General features: G+C 41.6%; 2 protein-coding genes across 2 annotated transcripts in view; one reads left to right on the forward strand and one right to left on the reverse strand.

Annotated features, from left to right (window-relative positions):
* Positions 1–11,561, reverse strand: dis3l2 (DIS3 like 3'-5' exoribonuclease 2). The gene is made up of 21 exons (XM_080906610.1): positions 11,418–11,561; positions 10,140–10,878; positions 9,921–10,051; positions 9,652–9,705; positions 9,446–9,547; positions 8,868–9,030; positions 8,115–8,179; positions 7,494–7,723; positions 7,238–7,411; positions 7,024–7,103; positions 5,982–6,094; positions 5,757–5,864; positions 5,425–5,658; positions 5,158–5,237; positions 4,791–4,974; positions 4,607–4,693; positions 4,349–4,496; positions 3,880–4,010; positions 2,377–2,481; positions 1,985–2,089; positions 1–1,786 (listed from the first exon to the last, which is right to left on the reverse strand). Exons 2-21 carry the CDS (start codon positions 10,870–10,872, stop codon positions 1,685–1,687), a joined length of 3,129 nt encoding a protein of 1,042 aa, XP_080762736.1. The 5' UTR covers positions 10,873–10,878; positions 11,418–11,561; the 3' UTR covers positions 1–1,684.
* A 6,616-nt stretch (positions 11,562–18,177) lies between these two features.
* LOC308412703 (metabotropic glycine receptor-like) overlaps positions 18,178–20,927 on the forward strand; it is a 112,243-nt gene continuing 109,493 nt past the window's right edge. Inside the window, exon 1 of the mRNA XM_080907230.1 lies at positions 18,178–19,453. Coding sequence (XP_080763356.1) covers positions 18,597–19,453 — 857 coding nt within the window. The 5' untranslated portion in view covers positions 18,178–18,596. The remainder of the gene's footprint in view (positions 19,454–20,927) is intronic.

Raw genomic sequence — 20,927 nt, forward strand, 5'->3', positions numbered from 1 at the left:
TTTAGAGTTCATGTCTGTATTTTCCTAAACAGAATCAAATATATTGCACTGGAGGAAGTACAGAGCATATCATCACTGCACAGTGAATACTGACCAGACGTTACATGTGACAATATAACCAGAGACCCAAATAAACTGGATTTTAATGTTTGCCTCATTTAAATGTGACAAGAAACTTTGTCAGACATCTTACTTCTTCAACACAGTGGCTTGTACTGGCTTTGTACCCATGGATTTAAAATTAAAGTACTGTCTGTACATGTAAAACTAAACACTTCTATTTAAAAAGACAGCTGTTAGATCTGTCAAAAAAAAAAAAAATGGATTTGACAGACGAGAAAGTGTGCAGATACAGCAGCTAATCACACAGTTCAATCAAAATCAGGTGTGAGAACTAAATTGAGGCACAAGGACTGAGTCAAAGAAAAAGTGGGGCCACACTCCATTTAAAAATGTGCAGTTGCTCCAGAGTTCAGTCCCAGTTCGATCAAATTAAATTGAGCGGATAAAAGGAAGGCTGACATTCTTAAATATCAATGAGGTACATTAATCATTTGTGCTGACCAAATCAAATGTCAGCATAAAAACACAACCACACATGAGCAAACATATAATTCATTAAGACCTCGAGGCAGTCAACATCTTTAGCAGCAATTCACACGTGGGTCATCCCTGTGTTTTGCAGTAAAAACAAAGAGTTGGTAAGCTTTGGCCTGACTAAAGAAAAGCTTAGTCTAATCATATCGCTCCAGTCCAAAAACCAAAAACAACAAGAACTTTCTTTGGATTGGAGCAATACGTTTGCTCCTATTTCACAAAGTAGAGCAAAGAAAAGTCCTGTGAGCTTTACTTAATGACTGAGACATTACACAACATCAGAAGAATCCAAAGAAAACTTCTCAGCTTTTCTTTTTTTTGTTGTTACATGTGAATATTAGTGTACATGTTCTGATAATATGAATTAATCAAGGTGTCACACCTTGCTATCACAGCTGCATTTGACCTGTGAAGCTTCACTGTGGCAACAAGTTAAAACAACCAGAGCAGGTCACAAGTCACTGGTGTGGTAAATCTAATGCCTAGCAAAACACAAACCATCGTTTCTTCTCAAACATCAGGAAGCCGCTCATCAACATTCAAATAAAAATGGTTAAAAATCAGATTTCTCATATTAGAATGGTGTGACTATAACTGCTATACACAAACCATCAACAGCAAAATAGAACTCACTGCTGCCTTGATTCTTTCAGCGTCAGACCTGAGTCAGAGCTCAATTTGGAATCTTAAATTGCAAAAAATAATATTGAATTAATTCAGATTTAAAGCCACGTAGTATGTCTACCATAGATTTTGAACTTCTTCCATTGATTCCACAAAGGAACGGAGCCACAGGACAGCTGTAAGCAAAGTCCCGTATGACAACAGGTTAAAAATATTACATCCTATAACATAGACCACATGCATACATTCAAGGTATTTGCATTAAGTTTGCAAAAGTATGGGGGGGGGGAAAAAAAAAAAAAAAAAAAAAAAAAAAAAAAAAAAACACAACTGGAGAAGATTGAAATTAAAATCGCACTCAGATCTGACTGAATTATTGCTTCCACGTTACACTCTATAAAATGTTATTCCTAGCAACCAACAGAAGAAAATGTTCCTGACTTCCATTCAAGTGTTTGTACGTTTATGATGCGCTGTCTTCGGGTCTCTTGAGCACTGCGCTGTATTTCAGAGGCGCATCATCCGACTTGAGCTGCACCTCCACTAAAGTGAAGACGGAAATGACCTGAACAGACAAGAAATTCTGATTTATTCATTCCACTCCGTCAACTGGCTTCAAAGACATTTTGTAATCATGCAAACCAAAATTTGTTACACTACTCTACTAGTCTACAAAAACAAATAAATGTGGGGTGCTTAACAGTGCTTTGGCATTTATTCTCCTGAGTACACAAAGTCACAGGCTCATGTTTGTGGCTCTCACCTGCTCTACAGGCGGATCCTCCGGGGACTCTGCAGTCCACAGCAGTGTCAGCTCGGATTTCTTCCCCACCTTACGATGGCGGAATGCGTCCAAGCCAGTGATAGACTAAAGTTGGAAACAAACAGTTCTCAGCTGTTTCTAATAAAGTAATAAAGTGACAGTTCTGTTTTGCTCTGTCTCTCATACGACAGTCTCATTTCTTTCTCCCGAGTGAGATATGAGTGTTGAGCAAAGGCATGGTAAGAACTGCAAAGAACTGAAAGTTATATACAGTCAAAAGCATAATCTCTTAATTACTAAAAAGTAAAAAATTAAGACTTGGGAATAAATTGGTATCTTTGATGAAAAACAAAAAACAAAATCACATTGTAAAACCCATTGTTGGAGCTGACCTTGCAATAGATGCGTTTCTGAACTCCATATCGGAGCACCAGCACATCAAAGGACTGATCCAGCACCCCCATCACCATGGCCTCAGAGTCCAGTGGGCCAGACTCCTGCAAAAACATGTGTGGTGGATGCAAATACAAAGAATCTTTAGCCTAAGAAACTAGCCTTAAGAAAATAAGTCTCAACTCGTTTCACATTTTAGGAATCTAGCTGAAGACAGGTAATTAAAAAAAAACAAAAAAAACCCAAAAAAAAAAACCCAAACATTTGGAAATAAACACTGGTTTGGGTTATGGTTTACTACTTTTTTTTCCTGTTAAGATGTTAAAAATCTACAACACTTCTTGCCTCCACCAGGACAGATATATAAAGATATGTAATGAACTCTGCTCTAAATCTGCTCCTGTGTTGTGATGTTCTTATCTTTGACCTTTTGAATTTGAGCAGTAATGGTGAATGGGCTGGTTTCTAGCCTTCATACATCATGCCTCATTTATACAAGCACTTGTTTTCTATTCTGAGTGCTTGCCAATATTCACACACCTTCACTTTCCAATAAACACACTGGGAACAACTCAGAATTCAGCATCTTGTCCAAGGAACCAAACCACCAACCCAGCTCTACTTCCTGAGCCAAGCAAGCCCCTTTATCATTTCATTTTGCTGTGGTCCCTCGTTTATCGAGGGAGTTGCATTCTAAAAATAACCTGCGATAGGTGAAATCTGCGAAGTAGCCAGCTTTAGTTTTTACAGTTATTAGAGATGTTTTAAGGCTGTAAAACCCCCCACGACACACTTTACACACTTTTCTTAGACAGGCATAAACATTTTCACACGTTTCTTTTTTAAAACACTCTCGTAGTTCAAACCTTCGTATAAAAATAAGTCCAGTATTATAGAATGAAACCAAAGATCAAACCCTGTTTTCAGGTCCAGAACATGGGAATAGAGCAGCTGCGAGAGAATTCAACATTAATGAATCAATGGTACCGAAGTGGAGGAAGCAAGAAGAATGAGTTGAGTAAAGTTTGACTTATCTGACTGTTTTATTTCACTTAATGCGTCTTATAATCTTAAAAAAATACAGTAATTTCTACCTTCCTTTAGCATATCCAGAAGTTCAACTTTTTGTGCGATGGTTAGCATCTTCCTCTGCCTTTGACGGTGCATAACATTTTATCTACATTGTTGTGTTTGTCGGGGAGAAAACTTACAAACATACAGTACAGCACTTCAGAGTCACACTGCTAGCGATCGAAGATTTATGTAAATTTGACAAGCTGATAGCATAGCAAGCATGCAAAATTGCACACCAAAAAAAAAAAAAAATCTGAAAAACAGCGAGGCCGCGAAAGGTGAACCCCATTATAGCGAGGGACCGTTGTATACTGTTGAACACTTTTGTGAATTTCTTTTTTCATAACTGATGTTTACGCCTATAATCTTGATACTGTGTTTATTAGAGTTGGAAAAAACACCAATAGAGTTGTGATCTGGTTACTCACCTTCACAAAGACTCCAAAGAAGAGCTCTGAGCTGAGCTCCTGGACTTTCTTGGACAAAGCCTTCTTGTCGTTACAGTGTGACGCTTGTTTCTCTACCTCCGCTGTTGACAGGCTGATTCGAGGCCCACATTCTGTATACAAATATTCAGCGGAGACATGAGTATCAGAATTAATGGACACAAATTTAAGTGACACTGATTTTCTCGCTCAGTGCAATTACATGCTCGTGTGTATAGAGATATACATGCTTTGTTACAGCACTTTAATCAATGAAAGGTGTTTAAATGTGCTTTATAAATACATTTTACTTATTTAGTAAAAAAACCAAAAGGAAAGAACAAACAATACATTGACTGAGAGCGATGTTTGAGGCTCTTTTGTGCCTTTCTCCTCACTGTCAACCAGAAATGTCACACAATAGAAATTCTGTCATTTGTCTGAAAGAGCCTTTTGTGGAAAAGAGACAGACTTAGTGAAGAAGCCAGCAGCCGGTGCACGATGATGTCAGCATAGCGCCTGATGGGTGATGTGAAGTGTGTGTAGAGAGGAACGTTGAGGGCATAGTGCTTAAAATTCTGCTCCTCCTTCACGACTCCTGTACAAAAGTACAACGCCATCTGGGATAGACAAATGAACCAGGTTAAAGATAAACACTACAAAACTAATACAAACAGGGTTTTTTTTTTTACTGCTCTAAATCATACTAGTACTAACTATGAGTACTAACTTGCATTGGTCTGGAGCACATGTGGGTGAGGACTTCTTTTCTGGCACTTGTGTACTCGTCATCACCAAAAGCAGTATTGAGACTCTTCTGCATGTTAAACAAGAAGAAAGAAGGTTTTCAATTTACTCCAACCGAACTTCAAACCCTGAATGCAATTGGATACCAATGCATTATGAGTACTGACGTGTAATAATCCGGCAGAAGTCAGGTCGATTTTGATTCCCAGCTGGTCACACAACTCTTGCAGCTCATCCATCATCTTGGCTTTGGGTGGAGGGTGGCGCCTGAGCAAGGCCAACTCGGGGAATTTGCGGTAAATGTGGTTGGCTGTGGCAATGTTAGCAAGCAGCATGAACTCCTCCACCAACCTGGAGAACAGGTTTTATTAATGAGAGATTAACAGTCAAAGGAGGAGAAAAGTCTGTGATAGGACTGAGATTTTAAAACAGCACAGAGACAAAAAAACAAAACCCCAACAAAACCCATCTGTCATTAAATTTACTGACAGATTATTCAGGCACTGATTAAAAAGAAAAGTCCTTTTTACTCACTTGTTACTGTCTCTGTATTGGTAAATATAACAACCTTGAGGCATCATTGTCTCTTTGTCCAGAGTGAAAGAAAGCTTCAGCTGAAACCATTAAACATAAAATACACTTCAGTACAAGAAACTGCAGTAATTTAAGATTGAAGCCAGTTCCTTTGGTCCAGAATAAAACATTGTATATACACAAACATATTTTCCAAACATCCACTAAGCGTAACAGTAAGGACAACAGTATTTCCTCTCATAATCCAAAGAACAAACCAACACTAACCTGATCGAGTCTGAGCGCTCCTCCTAAGAAACGTTGAGCTCTGAGGTTCTTGGCAATAGTGTGAAGGTTGAGCACTGCTTGGTGGACCTCATCAATAGGGTGCATGGGGTCCACGGGTGGCAGCTCCTCAGCAGAGAACATCTTCTCAGGGGCCTTGATCATGCTCTGAGCATGGTCGTAACTCAGCTTCACACAAGAGCGGATGATTGAGCGGCCAAACCACTCATTCAAAATCTGACAAGTAAGGCGGAAACAAACAGATGGGCCAATGGAAAAAAAACATAACAAAAAAAACAACACAACATCAGATGCATTTATATCAGTTTATATACCTTTCCCTCGGGTGTGAGCGTCCAAATAACGGAGAAAGTGAGTCGGTCGACGAGAGGGTTCAAGCTGCACAACTCCTCACACAGCAACCGAGGCAACATGGGGATCACCTGGAGAGTGACGAGACAGACACTGAGGGCTGAGAACTTAAAAAAGTTACAGTTTAAATGAACCCCTGACAACTGAGAATTAATGACACGGGGAAAAAAGCCTCGGGGAGTACTTACCTTCTGAACCAGGTAGACACTAGTTGCTCTCTGGCTGGCAATGACATCCAAAGAGTTTCCTTCCTCCACAAAATAACTCACATCAGCAATGTGAACTCCCACCTCAAAGTTGCCTGCCACAGACAGAAAAATTAGGACAACAGACTGTATAATAGAAGGTGCACGTAGTTATTGTACGGTTTCAATTCAATGTATTATTACAATGCTTGTTCACAAAAGAACACCTATGTCAAGTTGTACTATACTGTAAAAATAAAGATCTTACAATATCAAAGAGATTTCCAATGAGCAAGCACTTGACAGTTGGAAAAACTCCCTTCTAACAGGAGAAGACCTCCTAAAGTACCAGGCTCAGGGTGTGTAAGTCATCTGCTGTAACTGGTTGGAGGTGAGAAGGAAGGTCACAGAAATACACAGTCCCCATTGTATACCAGTGACAAACTTCAGTCAGAAGTTTGGCCCACCATAAAACCTTGCTTTATCCACCTTCTTTATTTAAATGGGGACCATATTTACTAAAATAATAGTTTCTATTAAAGTTATTTTTTTAATTATTTATTTAAAAAAAATAAAAATAATCTGGTTGGAAGCAAAGGAACCGCCGCCTAGTGGCCATTAGCAAGAATGCAGGTTTAAGGCATTTCTGGATTGGCTTCCCTTTTCAGAGGCAGAAGCTACATCCATCTTTTATGTACAGGTTATGGATAGAATAGGATACTTATGACCAATGATAATCACTGACCATCGTTTTTTTTCTTATTTAGCGCTTTTCTACTTAGAGGACTCAAAGCGATTTATACAACTTGCCTCATTCACACAAGCACTTTTTTCTATGGTTTTCCTATGAAAGTGCTTTCTATTTAACATTCATACTCCAATGAATGCATCACAGAGCAACTGTTTTAGTATCTTGCCCAAAGATATTTGGCATGCAGACTGGAGCAGCCACCAACCTTCCAATTAGTAGATGACCTGCTCTACCTTCTGAGCTATATCCACCCCTGTCAGACATCATCACTCTCACTGAGCATTAGCAATTTACCATCTGGCAGCTGTTTACAGGACAGGGCATCATCCAGATCTCTGGCAGTTGCTGGGTCAATTGTGAAGATGCACTCATTCCTAAACATCACAAACATTGAATTATGAAATAATCAGCAAAAGGCTGACAGAAAAACAGATGCAGATGCATAAAATACAGAAAGAAAAAAAGAAAAAAGAAAAACGACAAATGTATTTGGGCTTCAAAGTCTTACCTCAGGTCTCTTCTCTTTCTCATCTCTTCAGGTGGGATGGTCCAGGGCAGATTCTTGGGAAGACAGTCCAACACCTCGTCTGAGAACTCAGAAAAATCAACCTCATACTCTATCAAGATGCCTTCCGTCTCCGGCTCAATTTCTCCAGCCTGTCCCAGTGACTTGGCTAGTCGACTGTAGGAAAAGATTTAGTGTGTCAGCAGAGTTCTCAAACCAGAGTTAACAGTTCCCCGGGTTATTCGACTATAGCACTTACCCCTCTGCAAAATTGCTGTCCGCTGCCCAGTCTGTGATCCGACAGATGAACAAGGTGTTCTTGTAGTCACCCGGACGGGAACTAAAATCTTCAGGGCAATCAGCAAGGGGAACATTAATCCGTGGCACCCGGTGGTCCACAGGGGAGAACAAGGCAAAGGGCTTGTCTGGCAAGTGCTTCAGGAAGCCAGTGGCAGCTCTTGAGTGTTTCTTTTCAACAATGTAAACCACCTAGTAGAAAGATTGCAAGGGAAGCGATCGCTTTGAAAGCGGTCCTTTACTTGAGAAGTGACAAATCACTGCTAAAGGAAAACTAGAACTTATGGCCCATTTAGAATATTGTTACTGCAGTAACTTAGCATAGGATTGGAGTAGCTTTAGAAAAGATTTACACGAGTTAGGCAAATGATACAATTCTGGTGGAAACTTGTAACTCATACAACGTAGTCCTGTAGAGCCCTGTAATTGCTTTATCTCAAGCAGGAGGAAAAAAAAAAAAAAAAAAAAAAAAAAAAAAACTGCATTAAGATGATTTTTTCCCCCTTTTAAATGTTTTGTTTGTGAAAAGGAAGAGAAATTGTTAGTTTAAAAATTCAATGCAACAGATGTGATGGAAACTCACTTTAGCTGTCTTTTGGAGTATCTCCCCATTGGAACGTGGTGTTGATGGTTCTCCCAGACGTTCTCCTAATTCCATCACATCAAGAGAAATATTAACAGGTATTAGTTGTACTTTACAGACTTTTGTTGTTATACACAAACTCAATTTAGACCAATAAATAATGGTCTAACTTGGGTTTCACGTCGAGGTCTCGTTTTTCTGCTTTTTGAATGCTACGCTCCATTTGATCCTGCCTTTGAAGTAATAAATAATCTTACTAATGTCATGTAGGGTAAGCGTTGGTGTGTTGTAGAAGTTATGTGCAACCACTCCATGCATGAATGCAAATACAGACAAATGAGAAGGGTTGGTTCATGAATGCAACAAGCTGCTGGAAATCTACTGATATGTTAGCAATTATGTCAACATGAAAGCATGGCTCCATCCTTCCCTCACTTCAGGCTACTGGTGGTGGTGGTGGTGTAACGGCAGGGGGAGCATTTTTTCGGCGCTTTTTTGGAGACTGTAGTGAAACCCGAGCATGTTTTAATTGCCTCAGCCTACATGAGTATTGTTGGTGACCGTGTCCATCTCTTTATAACCTCAGTTTATCCATCTTCTATGTAATGAAGCTCAAATTGAGTCGAACCTGGTATAAATAAGGTGGAACTTATGACGTGTACAGTTGAATTGCTTTGCAACAGAATAAGTGCAATGTGTGATACAGCAGCTATTAATTATAATTATTTGCAGTGACCAGTGTATTTATACTACCTGATATATTCTGATATTTGTTGTTTTGTTCATCCCGGTCGCTGCACTGCTCTTCCACACTAACAGCAGAACTGGGAGTGCTCTTTGTCTTCTTTGCAGCTGTTTGCACAGTGGGTGTGTCTGACTCGCTGGCACCCTCACAGTCAGTATCTGACCTCACAACCTTCCAAAAAACAAACAAAAAAACCCCTCAAACAAACAGACAAACCCGCCCCCCAAAACCCCCCCAACCCATAAATAAAAACATGCAAAATAAAAAAATATTAAAACTTAGTACAAGTGTGTATAAAACAAAGTCTGTTATTGGATACCTTTAAAAACTGAGTTAATGCAAACATATAACGTATAAAGACAGTACATATTCAGACCCCGCCCACACCAGTAGAACAACAATTCAATACTTGACTTCATTTTGTTCAAAGATGCTTCTCTCTCAATTATGTCTGCCACCAAAAAACTTTCGCTGAAAAGCATCAACAAAAGTTTTTATGTACCTCCTAAAATCTGAGTGTTTCATAAGAAAAAAAAAAAAACTTGAATTCTGCACATATACGTCACCAGAAATATTATTCGTTTACCTTCCACTGCTCCCGAGGCAGTACTTGCACAACTACTATGTCTCCATTCAGTGCTCGGTTGCGAGCAACAATTCCATCTAAGAATATATCCCGTGTATCATCCTGTGAACAGAAAAAGAAATATTTTGAATTAAACAAGGTCACTGAGGCAGCAAAACATGATGTGTCAAATTCATTCTGTTTGATGGGAGACCACGCCAACTTACAGGAGACGGAATGAAAGCTTCATTGTACTTCTTGGGGTTTATTCTGAGCTGACCCTAAAGACAAAGAAAAAAATAACCAAACCATTTTTTTCAGATAACCACTGCTTCAACAATGTCATTTCTGCACTGAGCATTTGATTTAGGAACCTGATCAAAATGCATTCATAAAATTGAAAATAAAATGATGAAACTTCTGTCTGTATCACTTGACTATTACCGAGTAAGATCATCAATACTGAAAGAAATTAACTTCCAACTCATGCTTATACCTGAATAAGTTCTCCTCTTTTAAGACCATGGGAAACCTCCTCAGAGGTCATGTAAGCATCAAACACTTGCTTCTTTGATCCTCTGCCTCCTTTGTTCTTACCCTTGTCAGCAGGAGAATTGGCATTTGAAGCTGAAAAACAAACAGTTCTGTAATTAAAGCCACTATTAATTTAAATGATCATAAAGCACAATCCCTACAATGGTAAGCCACAACTCACCTCTGGGCTGCTTTATGTTTTTATCACGACCATGAGGAGGCTTGGGACTTAACATCTGAACATCAACTCCACACTTTGATGTTCCTTCTCTAATCTTCTCATCTTCTGGGTGCTTTGGCAGATTTTTTTTCTTTGACTTCTTAGGAGACTGAAGACGTCCACCAGGCTGATCGGCCTCTTTTGAGACGACATCTCTGTTCGAATCCTTGTTTTTTCGCTGTTGCTTCTGGTGTTTCTTTGCATCATTTGGTTTTAAAGAACCCAGCTCCTCCCCAGACTCAACGTCTCCGTCGTGGCTTGTGGCGGTATCTCTTCTCTGCCCCCTCCGCTGCCCATCAAACACACCTTGCCTCCTCTCGCAGTCTTGCTGAACATTGCGAGTGTTTAGTTTCTCCATGTACAAAGACAATGAACTCTCTCCTCCTTTACTTTTCACAGAGGAAGGGGAGAAGTCACTTGAGTCAGAGAAATCATTAAACACTTGGTCCCTTTGTCGTGCTGGTATGCTGACCCTGTCACTTTGGGCTTTGAGCTGTGGGCTTGGCCCGTTGTCTTCTCTCTGAGAGGACGAATCCTTTGCATATTGTTCTAGATACAAACTGAACTTGCTGCTGCGGTGCTGACTAAGAAGCCTGGCATAGGCATCTTTCTGAGGAGGCCTGCTTGACTGATTCTGGCTGTGCTTTGGCTCTCGATTCACGTTAACCTTCTTAGCCTTCCGAGGGGAATCCATCAGTCCCTGTAAATAAAGAAAAGTACACACTGAAGCCAACACACACGCTCACAACGCAGCTTTTATTAGAGAACAACCATCGGTATAATTCAAAGTGTGACTAAAAGAGGAGGTTGTTATACAACGACAGACTCCCCAACTCGGTAGTTGTTTTGGAGTCCATATATAATGAATTAACTTTATACAGTTACTTTATCGTTAATATTAATACGCTATAAACAGTGTTACAAACAGAGACACGGCTGGAAATTAAACAAATAATGTTAGTTAACCATAATAAGCTAGAAACATCTGTATTCTGCCACTGTCTTCGGTATTTACGTGTTGATAATCTCTGCCCTAAGCAAACCTAAACAAGCCCATAACAGTTGACTCACGCTAGCTAACAGTTGTTGACGCCGCCTGGTTAGCATCAGCTAGCTCGCGACTTCCAACGGCAGGTGTCGGTTTAAGCGCTTTTTAGTGGGACCGACCGCGACAGTTATCACGACAAACGAGTGGGACATGGACATAAAGAGTGTCAAACTGGAAATCTTAAACATTACCTCTTTCACCACGACGAAATCAATGTAACGTCTCCCAAAGCAAAAGGCTAATTGATACGTTCACGTCCGCGCTCGTTATCAATGGTTATTCTCACGCTGCCTTTGAGGGCTGTGGGAAATTTTGCTATTTGGGTCATTGTTAGCGAGTCTACGGGGGAATTTACAACAGCAAAAAAAAGAAAGAAAAAAGAAAAAAATTGTGGTAGCAATATAACCTTCAGGGGAAAGCTTTTTTAAAGCGTTGTTTTTGGGCAGAGTAGGTAAACTGTTACATTATTTGTTTATTAGTTCATTTTAAAGCAGTGATCAATGATTGTATGTAGGCACCTCAGTTTATGTCCCCTGAAATGAATGCTAATTCAGACAGGCAACAGACAAGTTCAATAAAATGGCTGCCAAGTACTGAGACTTATAGTGATGGGATTTCCGGCTCTTTTTAGAGATCCGGCTCTTTCGGTTCGGCTCACTAAAAAGAGCCGGCTCTTTCGGCTCCGAACCGGCTCTTCAGGTTGTTTTGTTGCTTTAATTAATTTATTATTAACAATAATATAAAATTATGCACAAAAGGAATTACTAACGTAAAAACAAGTGGTTTTATTTATATATGTTTATATATAAATATATGCGGTGGCCCCTAGAGACAAAACACGTATAAACTCCAAAACACATTTCTAGCATGAACTGAACTTCCAAAGCAGAGCTACTAGATCACTTAAATCACACAATTGAAAGCATGTGTGTATTGTTTGTGTATTTATACACAGGCACTCATATATATATTCAAATAATTTAAAAAAAAAGTTCATTTACCTGTTATTACCACACACCAAATCCGGTCGTTGGTACTTGCTGGCTTGTGTAGCCACAAGATAACAAAGGCTCAACACTGTGCCCAGCATCCTGGAGCACTTCTGTTGTCTTTTGTACGTGTTTTGAGTTTTTATGTGCTTCTGAGCTTTTATATGCTTCTGAGTTTTTACGTGCTTCGGAGTTTGTACGTGTTTTTACGTGTTTTGGAGTTTTTACGTGTTTTGGAGTTTGTACGTGTTTTTACGTGTTTTGGAGTTTGTACATGCTTCAGAGTTCGTACGTGATTTGAAGTTTGTATGTGCTTTGTCTCTAGGGGCCACCGTAAATATACTTTTATTTATTCACTCCACATAAAATGTAATAAATAAATCATCTAATACAAAAATCAACTATTCACATTTCAAGTTTTAACTATTTAAATTTTCAGCTTTTTCCTTTCACAAATTTAAAGTGAAAAGAACACAAAACACTGCAAACCACAACACAATTAAATATAAATTATAATATGAAAACTAAAAGAACATGCATATTCTCTGTCATATGGACCTGCATGAATAAACTTTCTCAATCCTTTATCATCTGCAACCGAAAATAGTTGTGGATGATTACTATACCTTTCTAATGTTGTTGTCCCTGCCTCTCTTTCTCTCTCTCTGGCTCTGTTCCTGTGCTACGGAGTGTAACTACCGCCCCTCCCCCCTCTGCCCAGCGTAAAGCACAAGGCTCGCGTGCAGAGTGAAGCGGAAAAAAAGTGCGAGAGAGAGGCTGAGAGAAAGAAAAAAAAAAAAACCCACGTGACGGCTCGCGATAAGGAGCCGGCTCGCATCGTTCACGTCAAAGAGTCGGCTCTAAGAGCCATTTCGTTCGCGAACGACCCATCACTAGAGACTTAGTTATAAGAGTCTGCTGCAAATGGAATGATACTGAGGAAAAGGTGTGTACAAAATGTCCCATTTTTGTGCTAAGTAATAAGCTCAGCATATGTAGAAGTAATCCCCATGAGTCAAAGGTACAGTCCAAAAATAAAAACTTGTAACTTTAGGCCCAGTTTTATTTTTTAATTTGTCTTTTGGATTGGTGGAGTAAGTCAGGCCTGGAGCTGAATGTGAAAAAGACCGGGCAGATGGTCTGGACCTTTTCTAACACATAGGGGGAACTGGCTGAGGTGGTCATTTAGATTCACGAGGGAACCTGCTGGTAGATGAGTACGAGTATTAGGGATCAGCCTTTGGTAAATAACTGAAATTCAACAGCAAAGCAGTCAGCAGTGGCTGAATCTCCTGGGAAAGCTCAATTATTTTTAACAAATCACCCTCGCTATATTCTGCTCCTCCTTCATAGAGAGCATTAGAAGGTTCTCCTTTATGTGTTGGTTGCACTCCCATCAGTCTTTATTACATGCATCAGTTGTAGAACACTGTCAAGGCCTGCTCTAAAACCACTGGACTCTCCAGTCAGTGTGAGCAGCAGATTATATGGCAGACCCCTCATGTACCCTGTGGCCTGTATTTAAGTGGCTCCCTTATGGGTGCTGTCTTCACTACTCACGCTGTAGGAGGGCAACCTTTGTTCCTGGGGCTGTCCAGCTCCTTAAGTCTTACTTATTGCTCACCTGCTCCTCATCCTCTTTCTTTACACACACACACTAACACATATATGATTACATATCTGGTACTTTACATGAAAATACATGTGCGTTTTCTTTCTAATTCTTTTTTACTCAATGATCAGAGAGATACATTTGAACTTCAGCCGGTTGTCTTGACCATGTCTGCATGTGTGTCATTCACTGAGCTGCTCTTGTGTGATTGGCTGATTAGATATTTGCAGTCATACGAACAGGCTGAAATGTTAAACAGTTAATTCTGGGAGAAGAAATCTAAGCGGGAGAGTTCAGCTCTCTCAATAGAAAACGTGGATGAAGCTGCACCTCCAGATGGCAGCAAAGACAAAACTTTACTGCCCAACCAAACAGGATCTGTGTGACAGTTGTGTAAACAAGTTAGATTGTGTAATGAAGATGACAAGGAAAAAAACAAAAAGTAAACCAAATTGTCAGGCACGTTTATGTGCATGTGAGTGTGTGTAATTTTACTGGATCACAGATCCAAGTAAGCTAAACTAAAGGCTGGAGAGTCTCTTCTTTCTCCCGACAAACTGATTTTCACACTTGTCTGTTCGCACTCGCTTTGCTTCCATAGTACAAGACAACTTATGAATGCTTTTTCCGAGTGCACGCACATACAATGTCCCTCAGCACAATTCCTCTAGGAGAGCATGTGGCTGCATCTTTTTGAGAAAACACAAGCTGGTGTGTGTGTGTATGTGTGTGTGTGCAGTTGGATGAGGCTTTCAGACGTCTGTGGGTAACAAGTAAATGAGGCTGTCATTTCTCAGCTTGATTTTTGCAGCACCTATACACGCTTCATCCTCAGTCCTGGATGCAGTTGAATCACTTTGGAGCGATGTGTGAGATCAGAGTATCTCTGACATATTTAAATGACGTTAGCAGAGCAGGGGTTACATCAAAAATGATATTTGTGCACAGCTTGGTTGCTTTTAACCTCACCCATAGCAGGCTTTATTGACAACATCACAATGCACACAATTTCTCACACACGCTTCTGGAAACATCTGGCCTGAAATCTGTGCACTATTGTGTTGATGGTGTGATATGAATTAATTAGGTTTCACCTTCTGCTGCACTGATAGACACAGTCAGGGGGTTTGAACAGGAACTTTAGTGCTGGATTTAATCTGCACAACACATAAAAAATAATACATAATAGTAGTGATAATAACACAACACTGCACCGATATGAGCAAAGGACCTCAGATGCATACACACATGCTCAAGAAGAGAGGCAACGTAATGAGCCTTGAGGAACGAAAGACATGCTGCATTTACCAACATCAACAGTGATGAACTGTTGGCAGACTCTTTCTTGTAACCTGCATTATTGTGTGTCTGATAAAAAAAACTGGAAAAACAAACACAGACATTATTTTACATTTTGTAAGACACAGTTTCACTACAAGATCGGGCCATTCATCTGGAACTTTGCACTGATATTTGCAGATGAAAATGGCTTCTTTCTTTCCCCCCCATCAGCATCACTTGAGAAATGGCAGCTTGTACCATGGGAAATTAATACAGTAGCACTTTTGGGCAGCCTTTTTCATCTTTATCAGGGAACCGCAGTTGATTTGGCAGCCAGAGTGGTGGCATTTAACTGTGACTGATTGTACTGAGCTGGAAGGGGATTCTGTACATGTATTATTTTAAGAGTGGACCTCTATTTGCCTAATTTCAATTTTAATGGCCAATTTTTTTTACACAGAGCCACTTGATTTTGGCAGAATTTTCTTTCCGATGGGCAGCAGAGCTCGACCCGCTTCACATAAAACCAAACACTGAAAGCAGTGGGAGTTTGTTTTCTTCTCTACACAAGTTCATCCTCATCACCCTGTGCTTTCACTATACCTCCACATGAGCTGAGGTCTCAAACCGTTTCCAATTTATAGAGTTTGTGACGTTCTCGACAGCTTCTACAGATACATCAGCACAGATGGAGAGATGTGACTGAAGGTGGAGCCTTAAATAGCAGGTGATGCTGGTGTGATAGCTAACTGCATCAGTGAAAGTACATCATTCACGCATACAGATTAGAATTATATGTAAACATGCCAGAGGCAGATCAGAACAGATGACTTGATATCATTTCAGAACAAATATCAGAAAACTCACTCCTTGTCGATAAACTCCTCTGTGATTCATGGGATAAATCCACACACTGTGTGAGTAACGCCTATCATGTCTTTTCCTTCAGTGCCCTCTCCAGCCTTTCATCACAGGCTTACATTTAAACTCTCCCTTAAAAGGTCACAGCTTCTGCCAAACCCCGGCCAGCACCTTGCAACCTCAGTAGTTTGAGTTCAAATGCAGCTGGCTGCATGGGTGTGGCAGAAAGAAACAGACTCCTGAGTGCAGGAAGAAAAACAAGCAGCAGAGGAAGCACCCGCAATTTTTATTTATTTATTTATTTATTTTGTTCCTGAGCCTTTTATCCTCCTTTGCTCTCTTGTGAGAAAATCTAAAGGAACCTCTGGGAGAACAGAGGAAGCGTGGGTGAGAGCGCACGGCTGGTACAGCAGCCGCTACCGTGTTGCGGTTGTATGGACCCTAAGTTGTAAAGCATGCAGATGAAGCAGCAAATGCCTATCAAATATTTATCAGAACAGGGGAGCCAGTGCAGCTTGTAAGAGAAGATGAAATAGTGGGGGCAGGAGCAGTCACTCTGTACGGTCTCTTTCGCCCAGATTCTCTCTCTGTCTCTCTGTCTCTCGACTTCGCCGTTCATTCGCCATGCCTGCCACAAACACACCTTTTCTTTTTGACTTACACGCACTCTCTTGTGAGCATCACCGGTTATACGTCTGCCCGTGAAGGTCTGTTTTTCATGTTTTCATCTGGCTGATTGGCGGTGAGCGGTGAGGTGGTGGTGAGTTCGTACAGTAGTTGTAGCTGTAGATTGTGTAAAACCAGACAGGCCGCAGTCCACATCACTCGCTGCAGCGGACAGCATGGGGGAGATCTCTGCCTCGTCACCTTCCACTGCCACGGCAACGGCCTGCGAGTCACCCCGGGCGAGGTGTACTCTGCACCACCCATTTACAGTCCCGGGATGACTCCCGATCAGCCCCGTGGACACGTGCGCACGCACTCGTGAACATAAACGTGTCCCCAGATGGACTCATAAAGTGTCTAAACACAGGAAAGTAGCACAAAGAGGAATGCCCACTCTCTTATTTACTCACTGCTGCGTGGGACAAAATATGATGCAGCGATGTATCACACCGGCTTCCTCTTGCAATATGTTATCAGCACTGGTTCCAAATATAAACCCTTGAATTAAAACGTGTGGGAGTTAAATAAGTTGATGAAGGAGAACTCGTAAGGGAGGGACCAAGCCATAGGGGTAAATGATTGCACTGTTACATTATTTATCCGTAATAACAAAAACAGTAACACACAAAAACCGACACAACAATCCAGAGGATAAGCAGATCATCCCAGACTTTACCCTCTGTTTTAACGGGTAGACATGCTAAAGTCTCCTTCAGTTACAAATTGTCTTGCAATGTATCACATGGCAGAATCACTGTGTGGTGGTACCACTGTCATTGTGGGTAATGTACCGTGACAGAATCGTGAGTGAGGCCCGGATTATGCGCGCTTGGACGCGCACAGATGCGCACTCGGGCCTATTATAGTTCTATCAAGTCCCCCTGAAGGATTTGAAATTAGCGCATTAGGCTATACTGTAATGTCTCAGTGCCTCTAAGGCTCGAAAAAAAGTAAAAAAATTGGCAGGCATCTGGACATCTGCAGACACACCGTGTCGTTTGCCCTCTCTTCACGAAATTTACGTGACTCGGACCCAAGAAAGCGTGGATCTGCGATTCCCAGCCGCACACACAGTATATTAGAACACACCTGGCTAATATACATGATGCTGCTTGGGTTGATGATTAGAAATGTAACCCTTGAGAAAAAATGTGGCTGTAATGTGTGTGATGTTCTACTTTATACACAGTTTTGGACATTTTGTCTATATATAATTAATCACAGTTTAAACTATATGTGAGCCCCCCTCCCCCGCCCCTCTTTCTCTCACTCACTCACGCAGTCGTTTTTCTTTCTTTTTTTCATTTGCAAAGTAAATCTAGTTGCCAGATTGCTCCTTCGTCTTCATTACTCAGGGCTCCTCTTCATCACCACAGCCTCCCTCGCTTTTCTTCCTACGGGCGCTACTTTCAGCACCGGACAGCTCTCGTCGTTCCCACGCTCCGCCCACCTCAGACAGACCGGCAATGAGAAACCAGCACACACGCCGGTGGGCGACTCTCGAGGTGGCCTATTAGGGTTTTATTGGGAGGGACGGAACTTCGAGTACAATTTGCTCTCTCCCTTGTCATTCTTCTCCTGGATTTCTCCGAGCGGGAGTAAAAACAGAAGGAGAACCCGAGCACTCCCCTGGATTGCGGGCTGGTGAGGAGTCCGTGTGGTTTTCTCATGAGTTAGGAAGCTGGTTCGTGTCTGTGCAGCTGTTTAGATCACACTGTGTGTTTTTTTTTAACAGAAGAGAGGAAAAGTGTGCTCTCTCTGAAAGATGCAAAGATGACAAGAGGAAATCGTTTGCCGTTTTATGCTTGGTCGTAGGTATGAAATCCAGGACATCCTCGGGCGTGTGTTTGAAAGTGTTTCTGATCTCCTGAAGCGGCAGAAGATATAGAGTGGCTTTGGTGATGCTCGCCACACTTTGCCAAGTCCACGCGGTGTCTGCTCTGTGCCTGTGACAACGAACCATGGCTCTCCTAGTCGTCCCGTTGCTCCTGCAAACAGGGCTCGTTTGGGGTTCAAACTACGGTTATGTGGAGTGGTCTGACAATGACCGCGACGATAAGAGCCCACCAGTCTTCAGCACCCAAAATATCAACAGGGAGCCACCCCACCATCCGACCTATTACCCAGTACCAGCCACCGAGCGCACGGTGGTGGCGCACAAAATCGAGGAGGACCTGCCCAGGGTGGTGACCGCTTTCTTGCACACCGGGGACTCTTCGGCGCTTAGACAGGTCAACTGTTCGCGGAGGTACGAGCTGAGCAGCCTGCGAGGCGGCCTCCACGTCGCCTCCCACTATTCCCTCCACAGCATTCTGGACACTGTAGCGCACGCCACAAACTTCCTGAATATGATCCTGCAAGCCAACAGGTCCCGGGAGCAAACCCTGCGGAGGGACATCCACTGGTACCACGCGCTGGTTCAAAGCATCCTCGAAGGGGATCCTAAAATCCACAGGGCAGTGGTGACCTTGCACACGGATGCGCTGACGCCAGGGCCCCACGTTTTCCTCCAGGCGACGAGAACCGAGAATGAAGTGGTACTACAGGACCTATCCGGCTCTGCGCACCGTCACCTCAAGGGCAGGAGTCCGGAGACTGACTGGTTTAATGAGTTCAGGGACGGCAGGAGACCACACATGCACAGAAGAATCACGGAGGCATCGGGCTCCAAGAGTAGCACTTATCTCCTGGACAAAAACCAAATTAAGTGGTCTGCGCCATACCTGGAGTGTGAACACGGAACGTTTGTGCCCTATTGGCTGCTCACCCTGTCTGCAGCCTTCTATGGACTTAAGAGCAACTCAGCGCCAGAGTTCAGGTGAGACTGAAAAGTGTCACTTTTTTGTCCTTAAAATGTAGAAAAATATGTTTTAATGTTCTATTACAGCTCACACATGTTAAAGTATCTATTTCTTTATATTTTATTAATAATTAAAGTTAATCAGATAATCAGCGTCAGCTATTGAAATGCTTTAACAGCATTTAATTGACAATAACCTCTGTGAGACTTCATGTAAATATGGATCCACCTACTGCTGTAATAGAAGCAGACAGTTAAAAAGAACCTTGACAGATCTATCTAGACATTTCACTCACCTGTCAAGGCACAGGCATGCAGCCCTGCTGCAGTCAGCACTCTAATGAATTCTGCAGGCTTTACGCAGTGCTCGTAAGTGAGGATATCTATAGAAGTGTGCACGCGTGCGTGTTTGTGGGTAACATTTAGGTGCATCAAAACACCTAAAGCTCTCGTATTTCAAGGCTGCGGTCCAAGAGTGTCCTGAGAAGATCAATGAAGCCATGAATAAACAATGAAATCTCTACTACAAGATGAAACCACTCAGAGGTCCAGGTGCACTTCACCCTTACATCAGTCTAAGTTGCAGTGCATAAGTCAGTGTATCACTCACACACTCAGTGTCGCTAATGTGAGATAACATGTGAGAAAAAAATACAATTAAAGATGATAAATATCTTTTAAGAGAGGAAAAAAAGAACGTTTACAACAAGGGTAAGCTTGGGGTAAACACACACACATCCAACTCTTACTCTTACTTACTTACTTAGTTTTGTACTAACTCTAGCTTTGCATTTTTATTTTGGACTCTAGCTTTCCATGATTCACAGTTCAAAATAATCCTTATTTATCCTGTTCTGGGCTTTGGTGAAGCCCTTTAGTTCATCTGCTTCCTTTCTTCTGATAGGTTTTCCCTCATGAACAGAAGGTTTGAAAACCAGGTGGATGGTTGCTGTAACTTAGCAAGATCTTTGTCCCTGAGATGCCTGTGTTAAGGACATCGTCTTGGACTGATGTCATTCAAGGTGAAGAGTAGGGAGAAAAACTCCCCAAAAAGGTGTTCAGTCGACCTGAAGCCTGAGCTTTTGGCTCACAGGCATTGGTGTTATATCCGCTGACATCATCACATGAAACTTCTGCCATCTTCAATATAAAGATCCACAAGTGTATATGCACAGACACAGATTCACCTACACATGTAAAATACCCCTACACTGTCACTACATAATAAGCAAGACTAATTAAATTGGAATGACACTGTGATGCACAGTGCTCGTGGTTTATAGGCAGCAGTGTTGTGTTTGTGATTCGGCCCTCACCCTGGCATGCATCCACCCCGGTGATGTGTCCCTGAGCAAAATGCTGCATCACTACCTGCTCCAGGGACAGTGTTACGATGTGATGAGGGCTTCTTCTGGCTTTTTAGAGAATTGTACAGCTATCATCTCTGTGCAGGATCTGAAGATGGCTGATTCTTATTACACAATGAATTTCT

This window comes from Rhamphochromis sp. 'chilingali' (assembly GCF_963969265.1).
Source record: "Rhamphochromis sp. 'chilingali' genome assembly, chromosome: 16".
Taxonomy (NCBI): Eukaryota; Metazoa; Chordata; class Actinopteri; order Cichliformes; family Cichlidae; genus Rhamphochromis; species Rhamphochromis sp. 'chilingali'.

Coding starts and splice junctions, on each gene's coding strand:
- dis3l2 (XM_080906610.1), bottom strand. CDS start 10,872: ATGGATTCCCCTCGGAAGGCTAAGAAGGTTAACGTGAATCGAGAGCCA. Junction 5,659..5,756: donor CGCTCACACCCGAGGGAAAG/GTATATAAACTG, acceptor CTTACTTGTCAG/ATTTTGAATGAGTGGTTTGG. Junction 2,090..2,376: donor AGAAACGCATCTATTGCAAG/GTCAGCTCCAAC, acceptor TTCCAACTTTAG/TCTATCACTGGCTTGGACGC.